The 22,527-nt window shown below is 40.8% G+C and overlaps 1 protein-coding gene across 1 annotated transcript; it reads left to right on the top strand.

The window, feature by feature from the left end:
* The first annotated feature begins 2,712 nt into the window (after positions 1-2,712).
* Positions 2,713-4,347, top strand: LOC112098870. Its single transcript, XM_024185375.1, has one exon. It carries the CDS (start codon positions 2,713-2,715, stop codon positions 4,345-4,347), a length of 1,635 nt encoding a protein of 544 aa, XP_024041143.1.
* Positions 4,348-22,527: the final 18,180 nt, after the last annotated feature.

The following is a 22,527-nucleotide window of genomic DNA, read 5'->3' on the forward strand; positions in this document are numbered from 1 at the left end:
CTAGTAATATAAGTCGTAAGAAACAGCTAGCAGGGGCTTCTAGTTCTAGTTGAACGAGAATGGTAACCGCGGGCAAGTTTGAGTATATGTAACTTGCGACAATAGTAAGTCTTTGTAGCTCAACTTTTCAAAGCCAAAAAGACGTGTTCTCACTCACTATTTTGTTAAGTGTAATTATTACTTTATAATCTTGATTACTCAGTCAAGATTAATATTCCTTTTAACTTATTGCAACGCTCAAATGCCATGCAGGCAGAAGAGTCTACGTGTTAGGTGACCTGCATTGAGCATTAACACCTTGAGCAAACTCTATATATATAAAGCTAACATTTCTGAGCCAATAAGATTCAAAACTAATTATCGTATGATTTTATAAGATAATGTAACATTATTCACGACATCAGCTAGGATACGATTAAACTGTATATCCAAGGCTTGTTTTACAAGATCATCATCATTGGGTTCGTCAATTACTGATATCTCTCGTTTAACTCGTGCAGAAACAGTTTCAGTAGAGACTTAGAAACCTAGAGTCAACGCATGGGTCAAGCTTAGTTTAATAATTTTCTTCTGGCGTAGGGACATATGAGCAGCATGGCCCAAAATTCTTTGTGGAATAAATTTTGCAAATTAAATCAATTGATGACCTCACAACTGGTGATTATAATTAAGACAAATTAAGCCAGCTTCCTCTTGCGAACGTCATCATAAATAAATGCGTGATTGACCAACACCCAAAAATTATTCGCCGAATTTTCAAAATTATGAAACCAGGTGGTGGTTGGTGTCGATTAGATTATTTCTACACCAACCACCATAAGTACCGAAAATTTGTATAATGTTATCTATAAGATTATAACCAAAATAAAAATTATTTTCATTATCGTGTTTGTTATTTAATCTCTACATTGAACCATATGAATGAGGATTATCTTATGTCTTTTTTCTAAATAAATTAATATTAACGCCAAGTGTTTGAGGGAAAATAGGAAAGGTAATAGAGCGCCACGTGTAAGCCAATGGAATGATTTCAGCACAATTGGAGGTACCCTGCATAATCCAAGGTGCCCGGCATGACTTGAGGTACCCCGTATTTATAGAGGTACCCTGTACAATTAGAGGTATCCCACACAAATAGAGATACCCCATACAAATAGGGGTACCCCATACAAATAGGGGTACCCCGCGTAATAGGGGGTACCCCACGTAACTCGAGGTACCCGGCAAAGCGGATGTAAGAGAATCCGCCGAAAATATCCGCCATGAGAAACGTCTCCGCCTCCTAAAAGATATTATTTGATTTTGTCAGAATTAGGAATCAAGAACGTCGTATCAAAAGGGGGGGATAGCCGCCTGCTACCTCTGCCAAAAGTGAAGGACATTGTCCCAAGGACAGTGGTCCCCAGCCGCCTACCCGACAGCTACTGCAGAGGTACCCCGGACCACTTTCCAGCGCGCGCCACGTTTCCAAAAGATGAGATACGCCGCGAACATGCAGATAACGGCCCAAAAAATTATAAAGAGGTAAAAGGACGTTAGCCAAAAAGGGGTACGCCACGTGGCAGCGAAGGTACTCCATATATAAAGGCGCCTAGGTTTCACTCTCCACCATGCTCTCACTCACCATTAACACTCACACTCCAAAAAATAGGTTTTCTTCAACCTTAAACCCTAAATTTACAGAGGGCTGGCCAGCTCTCTTTACCATAAAAACTTGAGTTTGCTAACTTGAGCGTCGGAGTGTGAACGCCGGGGTACCCCGGCTTCACCTCTAACCTCTATTTCACTGTTTTGCAGGCGTGAAATTCATTTGGAAGGACACCTCTCTCGTTTCTGACCTTTCACCATTGTTACCACTCTCTCTCCTCTTCTCACCTCCCCCGAATTTCAGATACACCGCACCGCACAAAATAAACTAGTGAGGTACCCCATCTCCCCCAAAAATATAAATTTATTGTTCTAAATTGATTTTGGATTTTCCTATCCCAAAATCAGTTGAAAACAATTGGCGCCGTCTGTGGGGAGACGCACAAAAAGCCTTCTCCACGGTTACCAAACTAGTTGTTGTGTGTACTCCAATATATGGCACCCGACGTACCTCCCGAAGGTTTAATGGGGGATCCTACAAGGATGAGAGAGGACAGCAGCAGTGAAGGTAGTGATCCCGCGAGAAGGGTAGCCCGCATCAGTAAGGGCAAGGGTGTCAAGCAATCGACGGGTGTTCGCCAAGAAGAAGAACCTATTTCGCACAAGCGTTTTGAGGATCTTGCCCACGCAATACTTAGGGCGGTCGGATCTCAGGCACCCGAAAGTTCACTTCCACCAGTGACGCTAGAAGCTCCACCACCTCAAACAGACGACCAAGCTATGGTCAGAAGAGGGGTACCCGAGGCCAGCAAGCCGAAGCCTAGGCCATCGGGTACCCGTTCTAAGTTTCAAACCATGGGCTCCCGCGATGAGCGTTCCACTGCCTCTTGCAATTCCCGCAGTAGCCAGGGTATGAGGCGTGCAAAGCGTACCCACGAGGATCTCCGTGAGAAGTTAAACGCCAAAAGGGCTTCTCAAATGGCGGCGACATCATCAGGTACACCGAGGGTACCCCTCGAACTTGTGTAAAAGATGGAGAACCTGGAAGCCCAAGTGAAGCTCCTCTCCGAGAAGTAAAACATCACAGCTGCACCAACGCCAATGATCTACCAATCGCCATTCACTATGGAGATTAGGACAGCAGCTCTCCCCGAGGCGTTCGCCATGCCTCAGATACCCCAATACTCGGGTACCACTCATCCCTCGGAGCATGTTGAGCTATACCGTGACCAAATACTTATTAAGGGTGTAGATGAGAGCGCCATGAGTAGGATGTTTACACACACACTCACGGGCCCCGCGAAGTCATGGTTTCGCTCTTTGAAAGCGGGTAGCATATCTTCCTTACACCAATTGTTATCTGAATTTACTAAAGAGTTTTCCTATGCTTCCACTCAAGATAGGGTAGCCTCCAAACTTGCATTTATCAAGCAAGGGGAAGCCGAGCCTTTGGCGGAGTATGTAAGTCGTTTCCACCAAGAGGTGCTGCGAACCGGAGCATTTGGAAACCAATACACATTGACCCATTTTGAGAAAAATTTGCGGTTGGGCAAGTTATGGCGTTCTTTTCAAAAGAAGCGTCCACTTTCATATGGGGAAGCCCGTTCTCGGGCGTTGCAACAAGTGGAGACGGACGAGAAATGCCAATTGAAGCGCCAAGAAGATAAGGCCGATGTTACAAAGAACAAGGAGAAGCCCAAGAGGGTGGAGGCCCCAATACCGCGGGTACCCCGAGCACGGAGCCCTCCACGGGCTGCCTTGCGGGGACGAGGGTATAACCCTCATGGTGCCTCAAGGGTACCCCAACCTCCAAGATCGCCACCACCGGATCAGCGAGAGCCACCGCCGAGGCCTCGGTATGAATCTTACCACCCACTGAATCGATCCCCAGAGCAGATATTCTACCATATTCGGGATAGCGGCCTCTTCCGTCCTCCTAAGCCAATGAAGAAGTACCCCAACATGAAGCGTAGCCTGAAGTATTGCGAGTTCCATGAGGACTTTGGTCACAGCACAGTCGAGTGCTTCACCTTGCGAGAAGAAATTGAATCTTTGATTCTCAACGGGTACCTCAAAGAATTTGTTGCTGGCATGAGAGAAGCTCGGAAATCTGCGGAACAGGATAAAGGTAAGCGGGTAGTTGATGGCAGTCCCGAACGAGAGGTACCCCCTGGACACAAGAAAGGCGTGTATGTCCGAATGATCATGGGCGGACCGACTTTAGCGGGCCAATCTAGGAGGGCTATCAAAGGCTATGGTAGATCGTTGTCAATAACCACCAATATGGGCAGAGAAGTCAACCTTAATGAATGGGGTACACCGAAGGTACCCCACCATCCCCCGCCTATCCTTTTTACAGAAAAAGATGCGGAGGGCATCTCGTACCCCCACGACGATGCCTTCGTAATTACGTTGAAGGTTGCCACTGGTAAGGTAGCAAGAACTCTCGTAGATACCGGTAGCTCCGTTGACATCATTTTCAAAAGCGCCTTGGATCAACTATTGATTGAGTCGCCAAAGATCACCCCATATGCTACGCCTCTTATTGGGTTCGCCGGAGATATGGTTATATCAAAAGGCATCATTACGCTGCCCGTTACACTTAGTAAGGTACTTCACCGTGTTGTTCATATGATTGATTTTCTTATTGTAGATCACCTGGGTGCCTACAATATTATATTGGGTAGGCCGTTCTTAGTAGCAACTAAAGCGGTGGTATCCATGCACTACCTCGCCATGAAAGTCCCGGCCGCCCAATAAGTTATCACCATTAAAGGGGACCAGCAATCGGCTCGTAGATGTTATTCCGTGGCCTCCAAAGTCACTTACCAAATAGCTTCAGATCCGCCAATGAAGGGGTACCCTAGTGGCAGCCAACCCACACCTTCCCCCTCAAAGCGAGCACTTGCTAGACAGCGGAGAACAGTACTGAAAAAATCTCCTCAAGTAGCCCACCCATGAGAAAAGTTGGAGTTTTCACCAAGGGGGATAGAAGCAGTTACGGGGGATAGCTCGAGGGTACCCCACGGGGACCATGAGGAGCCCAGATGTGAAGTTGAGGCACCTTTGAATCCCCGAATATTGAAAGATGAAATGCGGGGTACCCCAGTTGAAGATTTTATTTCAGTCTCGATTTGTGCCACCGACCCAACAAAGACAGTGAAAGTAGGCTCCAACCTCTCGGAGGAACAAAGGGAGAAACTCATCACCTTCCTATGTGAGCACCTCGATGTATTTGCTTGGTCCCACTCGGATATGCCGGGTATCCCACATTCTCTCTCTTGTCACAAACTCAATGTCAGCCCGCATAATAAACCAGTCAAACAGAAGCGTCGCACCTTCAATCAAGAGAGGTACGATGCAATTGAACAAGAGGTAGACCGCCTATTAGTAGCACGGTTTATTCGGGAAGCAGTGTACCCCGGTTGGGTGTCCAACGTTGTTCTTGTCAAGAAATCAAACGGAAAATGGCGCATGTGCGTGGACTTCACCGACTTGAATAAGTCCTGCCCCAAGGATAGCTTCCCGCTTCCTCGGGTGGACCAGCTGATTGATGCAACAGCTGGGCATGAAATGCTTAGTTTTATAGACGCCTTCTCCGAGTACAACCAAATCCCGATGTACGAACCCGATAAAGAGAAAACAGCCTTCATCACCAACCGGGGGTTATACTGTTATAAGGTTATGCCGTTTGGTTTGAAGAATGTCGGGGCTACCTATCAGCGGCTAGTGAACAAAATTTTCAAAGAACAAATCGGGCGCACCATGGAGGTGTACATAGACGACATGATCACCAAATCGGTGCATGCGAGGGAACACCTGGGGCACCTCAGAGATACCTTTACCGTTTTGAGAAAACATCAGATGCGGCTTAACCCTGAAAAATGTGCATTCGGGGTAACCTCGGGAAAGTTTCTCGGGTTCATGGTACAACAACGGGGGATTGAAGCCAACCCCGATAAAATTCGTGCAGTTCTTGACATGAAATCGCCAAGCACCATCAAGGAGGTTCAAAGCTTGGCAGGCCGGGTAGCTGCTCTGAGCCGCTTTATCTCCAAGGCTACCGACCGGTGTAAGCCCTTTTTCAAAGCTTTGAAGACCAGTAAAAAGCTCCAATGGACACCCGATTGCGAAGAGGCTTTCCAAGAACTGAAGGGGTACCTCGTGAATGCTCCACTACTTGCCAAACCTGAGCCGGGAGAGGGGCTGCTGCTGTATCTCGCCGTATCCGAGCATGCCACCAGCTCTGTGTTACTCCGAGAGGATGATAATGGGGTACAACGACCTATTTACTACACTAGTAAGGCTATGGTTGATGCCGAAAAGAGGTACCCCACCTCTGAGAAGATCATTTTGGCATTGGTTGTCTCCGCACGGAAGCTCAGACCATATTTTCAGGCTCACACCATTGCAGTCGTCACCAACCTTCCCCTCCGGTAAATCCTTCAGAAGTTAGACATGTCCGGAAGGCTTCTCCGATGGTCCCTTGAATTAAGCGAGTTCGACATCATCTTCAAGCTTCGTTCGGCGATTAAAGCTCAGGCCATTGCTGATTTCATCGCGGAATTCGCCAATGACTCAAGTGGTGAATGTGATCTGAGATACCTGTTAGATACCCCACCTACCGATGAAGAGGAGCAGGTCTGGGAAATATATGTGGATGGTTCCTCTAACTCGCACGGAAGTGGCACGGGAGTTATTATAATCGACCTGAACAAGGTGAAAATATGCTACGCCCTGCAATTCAGATTCAAGGCTTCAAACAACGAAGCCGAGTACGAGGCAATCATAGCGGGGTTGAGGATGTCAAAGGCTTTGGGAGCAAAAAGGGTACACGTCAAGAGTGACGCACAGTTGGTGGTAAGCCAGATTACCGCACAATATCAAGCGAAAGAGGAAAACATGAAGGGGTACCTCGAAAAAATCAAAAAATTGATGTCCCAATTTTGCGAGGTTAAAGTGGAAAGGGTACCCTAACTGGAGAACAGCGAAGCCGATACCCTAGCAAAAATGGCGTCCCTTGGTGTAGCTCAGTCAGCTGGCCCCATCACAACAGAACATATACTCGCCCCCAGCATTGATCTCCTAGAGCCGTTGGAAGTAGGATCACTGTCCAACGAGGTACTTTGGATGGAGCCTATCATAAGGCACCTCAAGGACGAAGACCTCCCCTCAGATAAAAGTGAAGCGAGAAGACTAAAGTATAAAGCTGCCCGGTATTGCTTGATCCAGGATACCCTATACAGAAGAGGGTTCACTCTTCCTTAACTTAAATGCTTGGGAAGCGACGAGACCGAGTATGTCATGAGGGAGATACATGAGGGGATTTGTGGCAATCATTATGGAGCACAATCACTGGCGCAAAAAGCTCTCCGTCAGGGGTACTACTGGCCAACCATGCGGGAAGATGCCAAGAATATGGTACGAAACTGTGACAAATGCCAAAGGTTCGCCAGGGTACCCCACCTACCCCCAGAGAAGCTAACAGTTATATCTTCCCCTTGGCCCTTCGCTATGTGGGGAGTGGACTTCATTGGCCCGTTGCCTACCGGGAAGGGGCAAGCAAAACATGCAATCGTGGCGGTAGATTATTTTACAAAATGGGCGGAAGCGGAGCCACTAACAAGCATCACAGAAAGAAAAACCACCAAATTCATTTGGAAGAACCTCATTTGCAGATTTGGAATCCCCTATGCAATTGTCAGTGATAACGGCAAGCAATTCGATAATGAAAAATTTCGAAGCTTTTGTTCGGAGTTGGGGATAGCCAACCGATTTGCTACACCTGCCCACCCCTAATCTAATGGGCAAGTCGAAGCCGTTAACAAGATTATCAAAGGTATCCTGAAGAATAAGCTAGAAGAAAGAAAGGGAGCATGGGTAGATGAGCTACCTGGCGTACTGTGGGCATACCGGACTACTCAAAACACCTCCACTAGGGAGACCCCGTTTTCCCTCGCATTCGGTGTTGACGCAGTGATTCCAGCAGAAATCGGGGTACCCTCTCACAGGGTTGAATACTTCGATGAGGCCGAGAACACCTCCTTGGTTGCTTCAAACCTTGATTTGATGGCTGAAAAAAGGGCTAGAGCAGAACTGAGGACAGCCATATATCAGCATCGCATTTCGGGTCTATATGAAAAAAGGGTACGCCCTCGATCCTTCAAGAAATGAGACTTGGTCTTGAGAAGGGTAACTCAGAACACTAGGGTACCCTGCGAAGGTGCTTTCGGGGTAAATTGGGAAGGACTTTACCGCATCGACAAACCCGTTGGGACAGGTGCATACAGGCTACTCCACATGGATGGCGCAATTGTGAGGCACCCCTGGAACGCTGCAATGCTACAGAAATATTACTAAAGGACAGTGTCTCAACTTTTAATCTTTTGCTGTTATTTGCTTTCTTTAATGTTTTTGTGTGGTAGGCCAAATGGGGTACCCCAAATGCCCTATGTCAGTCAGTTGCAACTTTAGAGTTTCTTTAATTGTCAAATGAACGGGATAGGAGGTCTTGCGGTCTCCCATTCTCATCAGGGTAACAAAGCTAAGTCATGTATTGATCAACGCTTTCGTTATCTATAAATGCATGTTCTTTCTCAACAAATATGGTGTGGGTTCTTTATTTATTTTTCTCCACTTCGATCTTAGAGTGCGGATTATATTCATTTATCGCCATTAATATACCCTCGCATCTGGTAATATGCAATTCTCGCCATACGTTTGTCAATTATGACTAACCTATCACAGGACCAGCCAGGGTACCTGATATGCCTAGATCGTGACGATCTATGTAAACCCAAGATGGGCAACGGAGGGAACAGCCCGGGGGTAGCCTTTCTGCGGAAGCATGATAAAGCTACCTAGACAAAGAGAGGGAGGGTCAAAGAGGACCCGAGGGTGAAGAAAAACCGGCATACCCTAGCGGCACGAAGTTCGGCTTAGGTATGAGAACACCCACACCTCCGTCCTCGTACTTTTGCAAAGTATGGGGTAGGCTATTTAAAAAATTCGGAGAAAACTTCGAAAGAATAAGAAAGTGATTGGTTGGACCAATTGCGCTTTCAACGTTTGATCGAGATGTCGCAATGATATTTTGATTACCTATTTGTGGGGAATCCGCCATAGTTTCCGAGAAAGACATGCACCACATTTGTAGGGAATCCGCCTGATGTTGGATATTTATTAAGGTACCAGGGGTACCCCATTTCAAAAAAAATGAGAGGTACCCTAGACATTTACAAGGTAACAGTTTAGTCAAGCATTCATTGGTAGAATAACAAGCATACAAAGTACAAGAGAACTCGATGGCATGGTATCATAACAAAAGAGAAGTCCCAATAATACAAAATATCCCGAGAAACCAATAAGAAAGAAACAAGGTCCAAATAGCAAAATGTGGATAGGTCCCAAAAAAAATAAGAGCATAGTGAAAAGGCTACACCGAGGGGGGAACGCCATCCCTAACATCCGTCTCCAGAGGGCGATCAGCAGAGGACTCCGAGGTACCTGGAATATGAGCAGCCGAAGTAGGGGCATCCGAAGCAGGCAACGGCTGAAGCTGATGGGGTACCCTAGGCGACCCGGAAGGGGTACCCGACCGTGGCTGGGAAGGCTTCTTCCTCTCTGCAATTGTCTTCAGAATCGTAGCCTTGTTGACAAATTTCTACACCCGGGGTACCTCCAACTCCGGATCCACACTCCACACCTCCGTCATGATGAGTGAGAATGCATCCTCCTCTATCGTCTTTTGCTGAGATATCAGATCCCCGTTGGTGGCCCTCAACTCCTCACAATCCTTCTTCACCCTAGCTTTCTCTCCCGACAGGCCAACAATGCGTTCTTGCGGAGTTTTAACTTCTCGAGCGAGCTGATCCTCACGAGATTGACGGCTTTGAAGCTCACTCCTTAATTTGTCGACCTCTGACTGTGCAACAACAAGGGAGTCGAGATCCGGAAGGCAGTGGCTTAGGAGAAAGGATGCCTGCGGGTCATGAAAGACATGTTAAATATATGTATATGACAAAAAGATTAAAAAAGTAAAAAGAAAATGATGAAGAGTACACCCGGGGTACCCCAGGAAAGCCTACCTCTTGGGTAGCCCTAAGTGCTTGACCGTAACGCTGGCTCAAGCTCATCTTGTCAACCTCTTCAGCAACCGCAGAGGTAACATTTTCAGCAGAGTAGTAAAAGTGGCGAGCCAAGTGCGAAACCTCCTTGTTAGAAGCCGGGTCTAAGTCACCCTCACGTAACTCATCGGGGAAAGTAGAAACCAGCCCGAATTTTCTCTTCTTCGAGCGAGGGGTACCCTTCGACCCGCTGTAGGAGGTCGGGAGCCTTTCGGGGGTACCGCCGAATCCTGAGATCCGGAAGCACCGCCCACTACCGCTTGGAAGAAGGCGTCAAAAGCGTCACCCGTCGATTCCATGACTGCACCCAATGCACAAACGTTATGTTAGCTGGACAAGTACTAAGTACTGCAAAAGTAAAAAATAGGAAATGGAAAGCGGGGAAGCGAAACGAAGAATGCAATGATAATGGGGTACCCCAGTCCCATAAGTAACAATAGGATACCCCCCGACACCCAAATCATACATGAGTCACCCCCAGGAGCAGGCGGAGGACTTCGGTCAATCAGCCCCGCTCTCCATAATCGGCTCTCATTTAGCACATCACTACCCCTCTGTGCACCTCGAAGCCTGTCCACAAACTTCTTCACCTCTCTCCCCACCTCCTGAACTGGGCATGATCCTTTAGCACATGTCACACCTGCGAAAGCATAAAGAACTCAAGGTTAGCGAGACATTCAGGCGAAAGATTCTGATAAAGAACCATAAGTAAGGGAGATACTTACAGTCTACATTGAAGGAATGGGGAACCTCCACGGGGTCGCCCTTCTCACCCAGAGTCTCTGTCCTCCACCTACCCTCAGCGACAAACCATCCCTTTCGGTAACCCTTCTTCAAGGTGGAGTTCCCCTCAACGATATGGCCATGATCACCCCAGGGGGAGAAGTAAGCAATGCCGGGACCCTCAGGCTTCTTGAATTGGTAAAGGCCCCTCAACTCCCGAACAGAAATGTCGCGCTTCACGACCTCCAACCATAACACATGTAAGCCCGTCACTGTCCTCCACCCTGGAAGGGACAGCTGCCCAGGAGCTACCCCCAAATAACTAAACATTTTCATAAAGAATGGTTGGAGGGGCAGGCGAAATCCTAGATCGAAGAGGTCGATATGGAGAGCAATCCCATCAGACTTTGGACACTCGGGTCGCTCATCCACATGGGGTACCCTAAGCTGGACAGACGAAGGAATATTGTATTTGACTCTAGTTTGTTCTAAGTCCCCCAAAGTAGCCCTCCTAATGCCTAGGGAAAAAAGGTTGCTAGATTTTGAAGGTGTGGCAGGGGGAGATTTAGGCGGCTGGTCCGAGGAACGAGCTGGAACCTTAGGCTTGGTTGTCTTACCCTTCTTCCGAAGATGGGGGTAGGCCATTTACTAGGAAAGCGTGGGCTGACACGAGGGGTACTCCTAGGAGGAGGGGGCTCAGAATGAGAATTAAAACTCTTTGAGGAACTAGGAGGGGACCGATCCCCCTCGCTAATGGAGATGTGGGAAGGGGAACCCGTAGGAGGGCTGTCAACCCTACCAACCCCAACTTTACGTCGCTTCCTCATGGGTCCCGTGTGTTTCTTACCCATCTACCTTTCTCCAACAATACATCCACAAGCCCCCAACAATACACCCAACAATACACCCAACAATACACCCAACGATACACCCAACAACACATCCACAAGCCACATGTTTTCCAAACAACAATATATCCATACCAAGCACCATCCACCACACATCAACCACCAAATGCAAACACCAACCAACAAAACAAAAAACAACAAAAACCAAAAATAAAATTTTCTCAGAGTATGCAAAATAGCGCCACTGTGAATGCGCCAAAGGAGGAGAAGCGAGGAGGAATACCTGTGATTCACTAATTCAGCAGATCGGGATTGATAATCGCGGCGAAATGAAGCTGCAGGCAACCAAAAATAGTGGGTAAAAATATGCAAGTATAAAAATAAAAATAAGCTTAAATATATATAGTTATTTATAAATAAGTAAATAAATAAAATGAAGAACGAAGAAGCTGTAGTAACCGGCGTCGGCTGTAATGGCTGCAACCACCGAGAACCGACGCCGACCGCCGCAGCTGCAGCCACCAAGAAGAACCGACGCCGGAAAAATGCAAAGGAGGACGTCGGCCAAAAAGAAAAAAGAAGAGAAAACCGAGAAGCTGCAGTCACCAAAGAAGAACTGGCAGCCATGGCCGCAACCATCAAAACCGACGCCGGAAATCACAAAAAAAAAAAAGAAGAGAAAAATCAAAAAGTTACAGCCGCTAAACTAACGCTGGAAACCACCAAACCGACGTCGGCTGCAGCGGCTACAGCCACCAAACCGACGCCGGCCGCAACCACACCAAATCAACGCCGGAAATCACAAAAAAAAAAAAAAACACCAGCCGAAACGAAAAAGAGAGAAGAAAATGGAAGGAAGAGAGAAAGCACCAAGGGAAAAATGAAGAAACGATGAAGGAAGAGTTACCGTGTGTATCCTCGAATTGAGATCTCGCCGTGAGCCGCTGAAAATAGCCTTGAATCGACCAGATCTGGAGCCCAAAACCGCCACTGCAGCAGCCGAGATCCACGCCGGAAAACGTACTAGATCAACGCCGACCGAGAGAGAAGGAGAAAGAGGAAAGAAAAAAAAAAGGAAGAAAAAAGAAAGGGAAAGAAGAGAAAACGGGAAAGAAAGAAAACGGAAGGAGAAGGAAATAAAAGAAAAAGAGGGAAGAATGAATAAAGCCTAGGGGAAGACGAACGGAAGTAAAAAAAAAAAAAGCGGGAAAAGGAAAAGACAAAGGGAAGATTTTTAGTTTGAAGTACACAAAGTTTAGTCAAGGGAAGAAGCTAAGCAAGGTACCCGCCAGTCCAGCCGCGTCGCCACGTGTCACTCATACAATGAGTTTCTTTTGCCTCCAATACTTCTCGCCAAAAAGAAACTAGGGGGATGTTGTTTGAGGGAAAATAGGAAAGGTAATAAAGCGCCACGTGTTAGCTAATGGAATGATTTCAGCACAATTGGAGGTACCCTGCATAATCCGAGGTGCCCGGCATGACTTGAGGTACCCCGTATTTATAAAGGTACCCTGTACAATTAGAGGTATCCCACACAAATAGAGATACCCCATACAAATAGGGGTACCCCGCGTAATAGAGGGTACCCCACGTAACTCGAGGTACCCGGCAAAGCGGATGTAAGAGAATCCGTCGAAAATATCCGCCATGAGAAACGTCTCCGCCTCCTAAAAGATATTATTTGATTTTGTCAGAATTAGGAATCAAGAACGTCGTATCAAAAGGGGGGGACAGCTGCCTGCTACCTCTTCCAAAAGTGAGGGACAATGTCCCAAGGACAGTGGTCCCCAGCCGCCTACCCGACAGCTACTGCAGAGGTACCCCGGACCACTTTCCAGCGCGCGCCACGTTTCCAAAAGATGAAATACGCCGCGAACATGCAGATAACGGCCCAAAAAATTATAAAGAGGTAAAAGGACGTTAGCCAAAAAGGGGTATGCCACGTGGCAGCTAAGGTACTCCATATATAATGGCGCCTAGGTTTCACTCTCCACCATGCTCTCACTCGCCATTAACACTCACACTCCAAAAAATAGGTTTTCTTCAACCTTAAACCCTAAATTTACAGAGGGCTGGCCAGCTCTCTTTACCATAAAAACTTGAGTTTGCTAACTTGAGCGTCGGAGTGTGAACGCCGGGGTACCCCGGCTTCACCTCTAACCTCTATTTCACTGTTTTGCAAGCGTGAAATTCATTTGGAAGGACACCTCTCTCGTTTCTGACCTTTCACCATTGTTACCACTCTCTCTCCCCTTCTCACCTCCCCCGAATTTCAGATACACCGCACCGCACAAAATAAACTAGTGAGGTACCCCATCTCCCCCAAAAATATAAATTTATTGTTCTAGATTAATTTTGGATTTTCCTACCCCAAAATCAGTTGAAAACACCAAGTATTATGAATGAGGATTACGTTGCGAATTATATTTTCTCATGTACGATAAAAAGAAAACTAACGTGATTATCGGCTGTGAAAAATGGGGGACCACCCCAGGAGATGACAAATTGACAATCGACAAGAATCAAAATGCATTTATTGCAATTTGTTTTCAACGGACCATCTTTATTAGACGATCTCTAATTTACATTTAATGGAAGATACACTTTTTCACATTAACAGTTCGTGAATTTTATACACATACTGATTATATAAGAGATGTATCTTATATTATATGTAAGATAGGGGATACCCGCAGGCCTTATTTCATCACTGGAGTAAGAATTTTTTTCTAGATTTTAGATTTAAAAAATATAATACGTCACGAATTATATTCCTGCCGACTAACGAAAATTTTTTCCTGCCGACTGACGCAGGCTACGGATGCACAAATATAATACGTCGCGAATTATATTATCTCGCTTCTCACGTACGATCTTTGACTCTTGAATGATCGTGTGCGTCGCCTTGATTTTCCACGACTCTTTCACTCTTCTTTTGACTAGTAATATAAGCCATCAGAAACAACAGGGGCTTCTAGTTCTAGTTGAATGAGAACGGTAAACGCGGGCCAACAAAGATGCAATTGAAATTGAGATTTTCCATTAAAAATAGGACGTTACCACTGACGTAATGTGTGTGTTTATTTATTTGAACTCTGGCATCAATTATTTGAAATTGTTGTGATGCTAGTTTGTTCAAACGAGCCAGGTCTAGAATGGGTTGGATATATTTAAAAATATTTAAAAGAAAATTAACTTTCATAATACACATGAAAATACTCAAATCCTCAATCCAACGTTGCCGAGTTTTGTATTTCAATTGATGTGATATAAATTATAAAATTACCATTTTAATAACACAATATAACTATTATGTATGATTTTTTTTTTAATTCTAGATATTTTTATTCAGAATTTGATGATACATTTTCAACGTTGAAAATGCGGGAGAGAATAACACTGTAGAACACCACGTGAAACAACTTGCATTAAAATTATGATATGAACAGAATTATCAAAATTCAAAACGGGGCATTTTAGGTATTATGATATAAATATATTTTGATTGTACCAACTGGCTGCATTATTTAGCCCTTAAAAAGTGAATGCATACATAATTTGTAAAAGTATTTTAACATCAACTATTTAAAATTGTTGTGAATGCTCGTTAATTCAAATGATAAAATCTTTTAAATAGAGATAAGAGGTTCAAATTGATTATTTATAATTTTTATATTTAATTTATGATAGATTTTTTAGTTTTTTAGTTTTTTTATGAATACTTTTTCTAGATTTTAGATTGAAAAAGTGCTAATAAAGAGATCACATCCATATGTGAACATAAAGCACTTTTTTATATAAAAAAAAATAGAATCAACCTATACTTTGTTATCTCTAAAAATAGAATCAACCTACACTTTTTTATCCCAAAAAATATAATCAATCTATGTTTATAATATATTATGAGATGTGGCATTTGTGTCACAAATGATGGTGTGATGTAATTTAATCACGTTTAAAAATTTATAAAAATTGGTCACATTCACTATTTGAATATTTTATTTTCATATCAGATGTAGATTACATCACATAATGAGCATTTTCATTTTATTTTAAAGGGAAAAAAATAATACTAAACATCCCAAAACTTCCACTACAATATTCATTTCAAAATAAGGTGTGGTACTCGTCAAGCGATGACAAATCTTTCATAGTTTTTAAAGTAGTTTATTTTAATATTTAATGATTTACATGATCCGTGCTACGTACCTCTTATATATAGTACAATGAATTTTTTTCTAGATAAGCACTATTGTTTATTTCAACTTTTGGACCAATTAAATGAATTAAAATTGGATTGATGCTCCTCATTGATTGGGATGGAGTTCAAGTTTCAAGATTCTTCCGAATCAACTACGTTTCTAAAAATATGTTGAAAATCAAACCAACCACTTATGTTTTTAGTCGATCGATCATGAGTGCCAACCAATGATATTTTAGTCTACCAAATTGATTACGCTTTTAGAAATACGTTGAAAGATCAAACCAACCATTTTAATTTACTTAGAATAAAAGCTTGAGTACCGAGTCCAATAGTCCAATATTAAATGTCACTTGTTATTAAATGATGAAAACAAAATTAGTTATTATTTTATTATATTATTAATAAATAAATGTCACATCAATTCTGATTTAAATCAAGATTCAAATATTAATATTCTTGACATTATTGTTTTATTTATTTAAAGAGAAGAAAAGAATAAGCAATACAAATAATGATATATACGTAAAACACACACACACACACACACACACATATATATATATAAGGGGGTCCAGCTGCATTGCGTCAGGGGTTTGTTTACCCCAATCATTTGTCTTTTTGCAAATGACCATTTAGATCGTAAAGAAAAGTAATCAACGGCTGAGGTTTAACACTTAGAAAATGGGTAACCGGCTATAGCTACAGTATCAGTAAAAGGAAAACAAAAAGGAAATATATAGTCCTTTGCTCCAGAAGACTCTAGACTTCGTCAATGAGCCAAACGGAGACAACCGTTTGCTCCAGAAACTCCCCCTCTTGTACCTCCACGGCGACGCCGTTACTGCCTCCGTCACCATCCTCTCTGACGCAAGACTCCGTTCGAATCCGAACGAATACGACCGCTTCAACAAAAAATCACAGCCGTTGAACCTCTCCTCCGAGTTGAAGTTCTTGTTGTTAATCGCCACCGCCACCGCCACCGCCACGTCATCAACGCACGACGTGATTTCAGAACCATTCGTGGAGGCGGCCGTCTTCGTCGGCATTTGGATTTCGGATAGAGATTCAAGGGATGTAGTCACGAGTCGTAGCAATGAGCTGTCGTCAAGACTCGGTCGGATTCTCGCTGCCATTGTGAGAACAAATAGAGACTCGGTCAGAAAAATTCCAGCTTGGCATAAGGGAATTGTGAAGACGAAAAAAATTCCAGCTCGGTAGAAGGGGCTTGTTTTTCAAAACAAACAAATTGTGCTTCTGGTATTTATTTTTGCTGATGAAGCTTTTTTTTTTTTTTTTTTGCAACAACATATGATGTAGTAGGAGTTCATAGGGCTAGGATTAGAAGTTAAAAATTTCAAAATGGGTGACAAAGTTGTAGTTGTGCTTGTGAGTGCTAATTTATATATATATTTTTTATTATCCTTTTATCTTTAATTTATTCTGAATAAATTTCTAGTCTTCTTTCACTACTAGTAAGATTGAAATTAAGGTCATGGAGAAATTTGGATGACAGGTTATTGATGATAGGCAACAAAATATCATTTCTTCCAGTTAAGAGGAACCCTATTTTAGTTAATATGGTTGTGGTTGCAACTATAATAAATAGTAAAATGTCAAAAACACATTTCTCTTTTTTACACGGTTTAGGTTCTTGACCATGCTAGCAACTATGCTTTCCCTATAAAAATTTCTTTTTGTTACTGCAATCTGGTGATAGAGTGAATTGAATGAATTTTTGGTACTTTCTTTGTTTCGTGCTTGGGTCATTCAATAAAAATAATTACGTGGCATTCCAAAGATTTTAGTGTTGTCATATCAGATTCAAAAAGAAAAGGTGTAAACTGCACGCAGTTGCTTTTGTTGGATGAGGTTATAGGCATGTATAGAGATACCACCACTATAAATCTTTATTTCCAAGTTATATTTGGTTTTTGGTACATGTAGTTGTATATCTGAGAGCCTTCTGTCCTCATTCAAAGTTCATACATCTTTGGCATATGAAGGGTTCAGTCTTTTCATCTACATGAGCGGAGAGGTGATGCTGCTCCATCAGGGTTCAGTCTAATTTTGTATAAGCTGATTTCATCTGTTCATTTTGTTTTAGTTTTAAATTTCGTTATTGATGACAGAGTGGAGGCAGACTAGTTGAGTTTGCTATGGCCAAGGAGAGCTTGACAGTTGCTAGGCCGCAAGAAGTTTTTAAGTTTTTGCAGCTGAAGTTGCTGGCATACCTTGTGCTGGTCTCTCTACTCACCAGGCCCTGACTCAGCTCCTTGGTGTCAACCTAGATGGAAGTGGCCTGCAGAAAAACATTATGATCACTGCTGCCTCAGGGGGTGTAGGTCTCTGTGTCGTTCAGTCGACAAAGCTTGGAAACACAAGCATGATTTGCTTCAAATGAGTGTGTGTGCGTGTTTTAAGAATCAATAGATGAAGTCTGCATGCTGCCTCAACCACCACTAACCGAGGACTTTCATTTACGCGTCTCATATTTAGATTACAATATAGTGTAACCCAAGAACGTAGCAGTTTTTCTGTAATTAGTTTGTTGTATTGATTACAGAAAGGCACCCTTTCATGAGATGTAGTTGGGTGCCTCTGCATTTTCGACATGGAAGGCTACTTATTGGCATTATTATATCACATATTATATATTTTACGCATCTTCTTTCCCATGCTGTTTGTTTTTATAACTGTAAGATATATTCTTTTGTAGATGTTCTTGGATCAGCAGTTGGGTTTGCAGTCTTCACAATTGTTTTACTCTCATGGGCATTGACATTTGCCATCGGAGAGGAGCATCTCTTTGGCTCTGCTTGGGATAAACTAGTAATGTATAATGTTACTGAGAGATTAGGCTTGACAGGTTGGAGCTAGTCATAATCTGTTTCCGGGCTCATGAATCTTAAAACTCATTTCAATTGTCCTGTAAATAGTTTGGTGTTGAAACTTGAAACAACATAAATTATGTTGAAGGTAATATTGGACCCATTTTTCTCAATTAGTAAAAGAACCTTTCCTGTTGAATCTAGTGGCAGATTTATGCTTTTATATGAAAAATAATGTATCATCGCATTTTTTTATTAAAAAAAATTATAAACATGAGAACTCCTGAACCTTTCTTTCGTATGTATTAACTTTGTTCGATAAAAAAATTGTCTACCTTGAATTTTGAAACTTGAAACGGTTGCTTTATTCTCATCTAATAAGCTGCAAAAATGCCTTGATAATGGGCAATGTTATGTGACCAAGCCAGTGACTCGCAACATATTATTTGGAAAAATATGTTCTCTTTTATTCATTCAATTTGAAAACAAATAATTTGTGCAATAATTAATTATGCACAGTTTTTAGTATTAACAATTATTTATTTACCAACCGATAATACTTTTATTTTGTGCTTACTTGATAATTTATATTTGTTTTTATGTAATATATTTTGATTTATTTATTATGTCTTAACTATATTTAATTACATGTATTTTTTTGTCTATAATATAAAATATTAATTTCACATTTTTTAAGTCTCCAAACAGATAAACAGATGTTAATGTTTTATTCAACATGTTTGAAAACCTTAATATTAATCAAGACCGCCTTATAATTGTGCTTCTGTAAAAAAGATTGACCTTTTCTGTTTACCAGAACTGATTTTTTGATTACATGAGCTTACAATAGATATGATTGTCTGGGATAGCTGACAGTTTTGACTCAATCTCATCTGTTCATGATTCAATGGTCACGATTGTCCCATTTGACAATGGTTGGTGAAGCATGTTGTAGTATTCGAATCTTTGTATTCCGGTCAACCCATATCACACATTAACCCTGCAAATCTCAACTGTTCTTTGACTGTATCAGATGCTTCAAATTATGCCACAGGTACAGTCGACTTAAAAAAATACAAGTTGTTCACTCTCTGTCTAATGGTTGTGAGGAAAACATGTATGAAGGTTATGATGGACCGCAAATTACTACATTATAAAATTATTTTTCTATCAATAGAGCCTCAATTTTTTTTTTGGCATCTTTTTTCTTTTCAATTTCTCTAAAACTGCCTGTAATCTTAATTTTCAGCTGTGTTTTAATATTTTCCATAATTTATAAATAAATTTTGTTTAATTTTATATTTTAATGTCAATTACCACACACAATAGTCCATTATATTTTTATCTTTCTTTTTTTAACATTATCCTTCATCTCAATTAAGCCTCTATTTCTTGGTTGGTGATTTACTATTTTTAATTTTGGTATTATTATTATTACGCTAATTATCATCTTCTTCTTCTTCTTGATAATTGGTTTCTAGCCTTGCTTAGCGACTTAGCGACTTGTATGTTATAATTCATCTAAGTGCCAGCTGGATTCCTTGCACAAAACACCCATCCTGCGACAAACAGTTGATCACAAAATTTGTGATAGGGTGTTTGGTTCATCAAGGTCAAGATGATTTTCTCTTAGTTTTCTTCGAGAAAAAGACCATTTAGTCCCTGTATTTTAAGATTAATGTCCATCTAGTCCCTATATTTTTAAAAATGTCTCGAAACATCCCTGCCGTTAAAGTATTGATACCCTTACCATTACTTTTTATTTATTTTGACTTGTTTTTACAATATTACCCTTTTATAATAATTTTTTTGGACATTAATAAAAAGAAAATAATTAAATTACCAATTTAACCCTAGAAAATTAAAAAAAAATTATATTAATTTTTTGTAAGCACCATTTGCACACTTGGTAGTTTGCATACAATTTTTTACAATTAAAAATTACTATATTTTTTTAGGGTTAAATTGATAATTTAATTATTTTCTTTTTTATAATGTCCAAACAAAAAAATTCTTATAAAAGGGTAATATTATAAAAGTAAGTGAAAAGAAATAAAAAGTAACGGTAGGGGTATTAATAACTTAATGGTAGGGATGTTTTAAGACATTTTAAAAAATACAAGGACTAAATGGATACTAATATTAAAATACATTGACTAAATGGTCTTTTACCCGTTTTCTTCTTCTTTTAACTTATACTTTACCTCAATTTAGACTGTCATTTTTTGTTAATAATAATAATAATAATAATAATAATAATAATAATAATATTATTATTATTATTATTATTATTATTATTATTATTACCATCGGTACATATTTTTTCTTCACATTTTTTTTCCAAACTAATTTTCATTTACTTTACTCATGCACAAATTTTCCACAAAAAATCATGATTAAATTTGATATTTCCCCCTTTTCCCCCCAAGTACGCAATGCAATACCTGACCATACCTTTAAATCCACTTCCTAAAATTTTCGTCCCTATTTTCGAAAATTTCAAATCCATCTTACCCCAACCCATACTTGCACGCTTCCAATGTCTTGTTTTTAACCATTACTTGCATGCACCCTTTTTCCTTTATTTGCATGCGATACTTAACCACTTCCAACCCATTACAGTCGTTTGTTTTTGGTCAAAAAGCGGATCCCCTGCAGGTTACCGGGCCATTACCTTTTTGTCAGGTTACTAGCTACCGTGTTGTGTCTCTTCTTCAGCCATTAAATTAAATCCAACGGTCACTCTGCTACAAGACAAACGACTTGGGTACCAAACCCCTGATGCAAAGTAGCTGCCCCCATATATAAGAATGGATCAGCAGTTCCCTACAAATATTCTCAATTTTACATTAATTAATATCCATTAAATTTTAATTGAATTAATGGATGAGATTTATTAAAATTAAATATTCAAGATTTTTTAATATCTTTTCTCTCCACATAGACCCTACCTCAAATCTTTCTCCCTCTTTTATTTTTTCTCTTCATTCTCGTGATGTGCTTTCTCTCTCTCCCCTCCTCTCTTCTCTTCCCTTGGAGAGAGTTAAGAATTTTATGGCTGAGGAAAAAAAAAGCAAAAGTTTAATAAAAAAACTTTCTTCATTTAGGTCTTATTTGAAATGGAGGTGTTGTACCTTTTAAACTATAGTTGCTGTAGAAAAAAACTATAACTATGAAACAAAAGTTAATAATATGTAGTAAATATAAATTATTAAAAATATAATAAATTTTTTATCATACAAATAAAAAATCATATTAATATAGCTTCCAAGCTATAGCAATTAGTGTTTACTAAATAATTTTAAGTCTTTTATGGACAAGATGTTGAATAATATCATAATTTTAGAATAGTTCTTCAAAAATATATACCAAAAGAAAATTTTCATTTTATATTCAATGCAATCCTTTAGGGCTATATTCTCAATTTTCTTTCATTGTATATTTTAACATCCAACCTCTAGGAATTTTAATATTTACACTTCAAGGTGAAAATTTTTAATTGAAGAATACAATTTGTGAAAATTAAACATATATAATTCAAAGTAAATTAGGTTTGTAAAATTATACTCTGAAAAAAAAAATCTAGTATTGAACGACAGATGTGATTTTGTTCAAACTGGATATACAGAGCACTTAGAGATGGCCAATGGGCCATGCCGGCCATCAAAGCAAGGCTCATGCGTGTTTGTGCCCCTGTCGTGCCATGTCCACTATGTGTTTCGTGCCGTGCCGTGCCGTATTTTTTTTGGTTAGCCCTGAGTGCGTGTGTTGTGCCTAAGAAAAAAAACCTAATAAGCTTTTTTCTTTTCTTTTTTAAAATTTTTTAAGAGCGCATGCCATGTTGTTCACATATTTTTTTTCAAATCTATATACTTTTTTTATATCTATACCTTTATTCAAATTCAATAGAATCGAAAATTCAAAACTAAAGTCCATATTCAATAATAATAAACTAATAATAGTAAGAGAACGTAATATCAATTACTAAATTTGACTTTATAGTATTATGATTTTTTTAATACTGAACAACAACAATAATGATAATAAACTTTTTTAAAGGATTAACTTAATTGTTAACTTAGATTTACATAGAGTCATAGATCATAGTTCACAATAATATTAACGTACATTTATAAAATCATGATATTTATAATTTTATTCATTAAAATCATGATATCAATTATTTATATTAATAAATTATAAATATAAAT

This window comes from Citrus clementina, unplaced genomic scaffold, assembly GCF_000493195.1.
Source record: "Citrus clementina cultivar Clemenules unplaced genomic scaffold, Citrus_clementina_v1.0 scaffold_9, whole genome shotgun sequence".
In the NCBI taxonomy this organism is placed as follows: domain Eukaryota; kingdom Viridiplantae; phylum Streptophyta; class Magnoliopsida; order Sapindales; family Rutaceae; genus Citrus; species Citrus x clementina.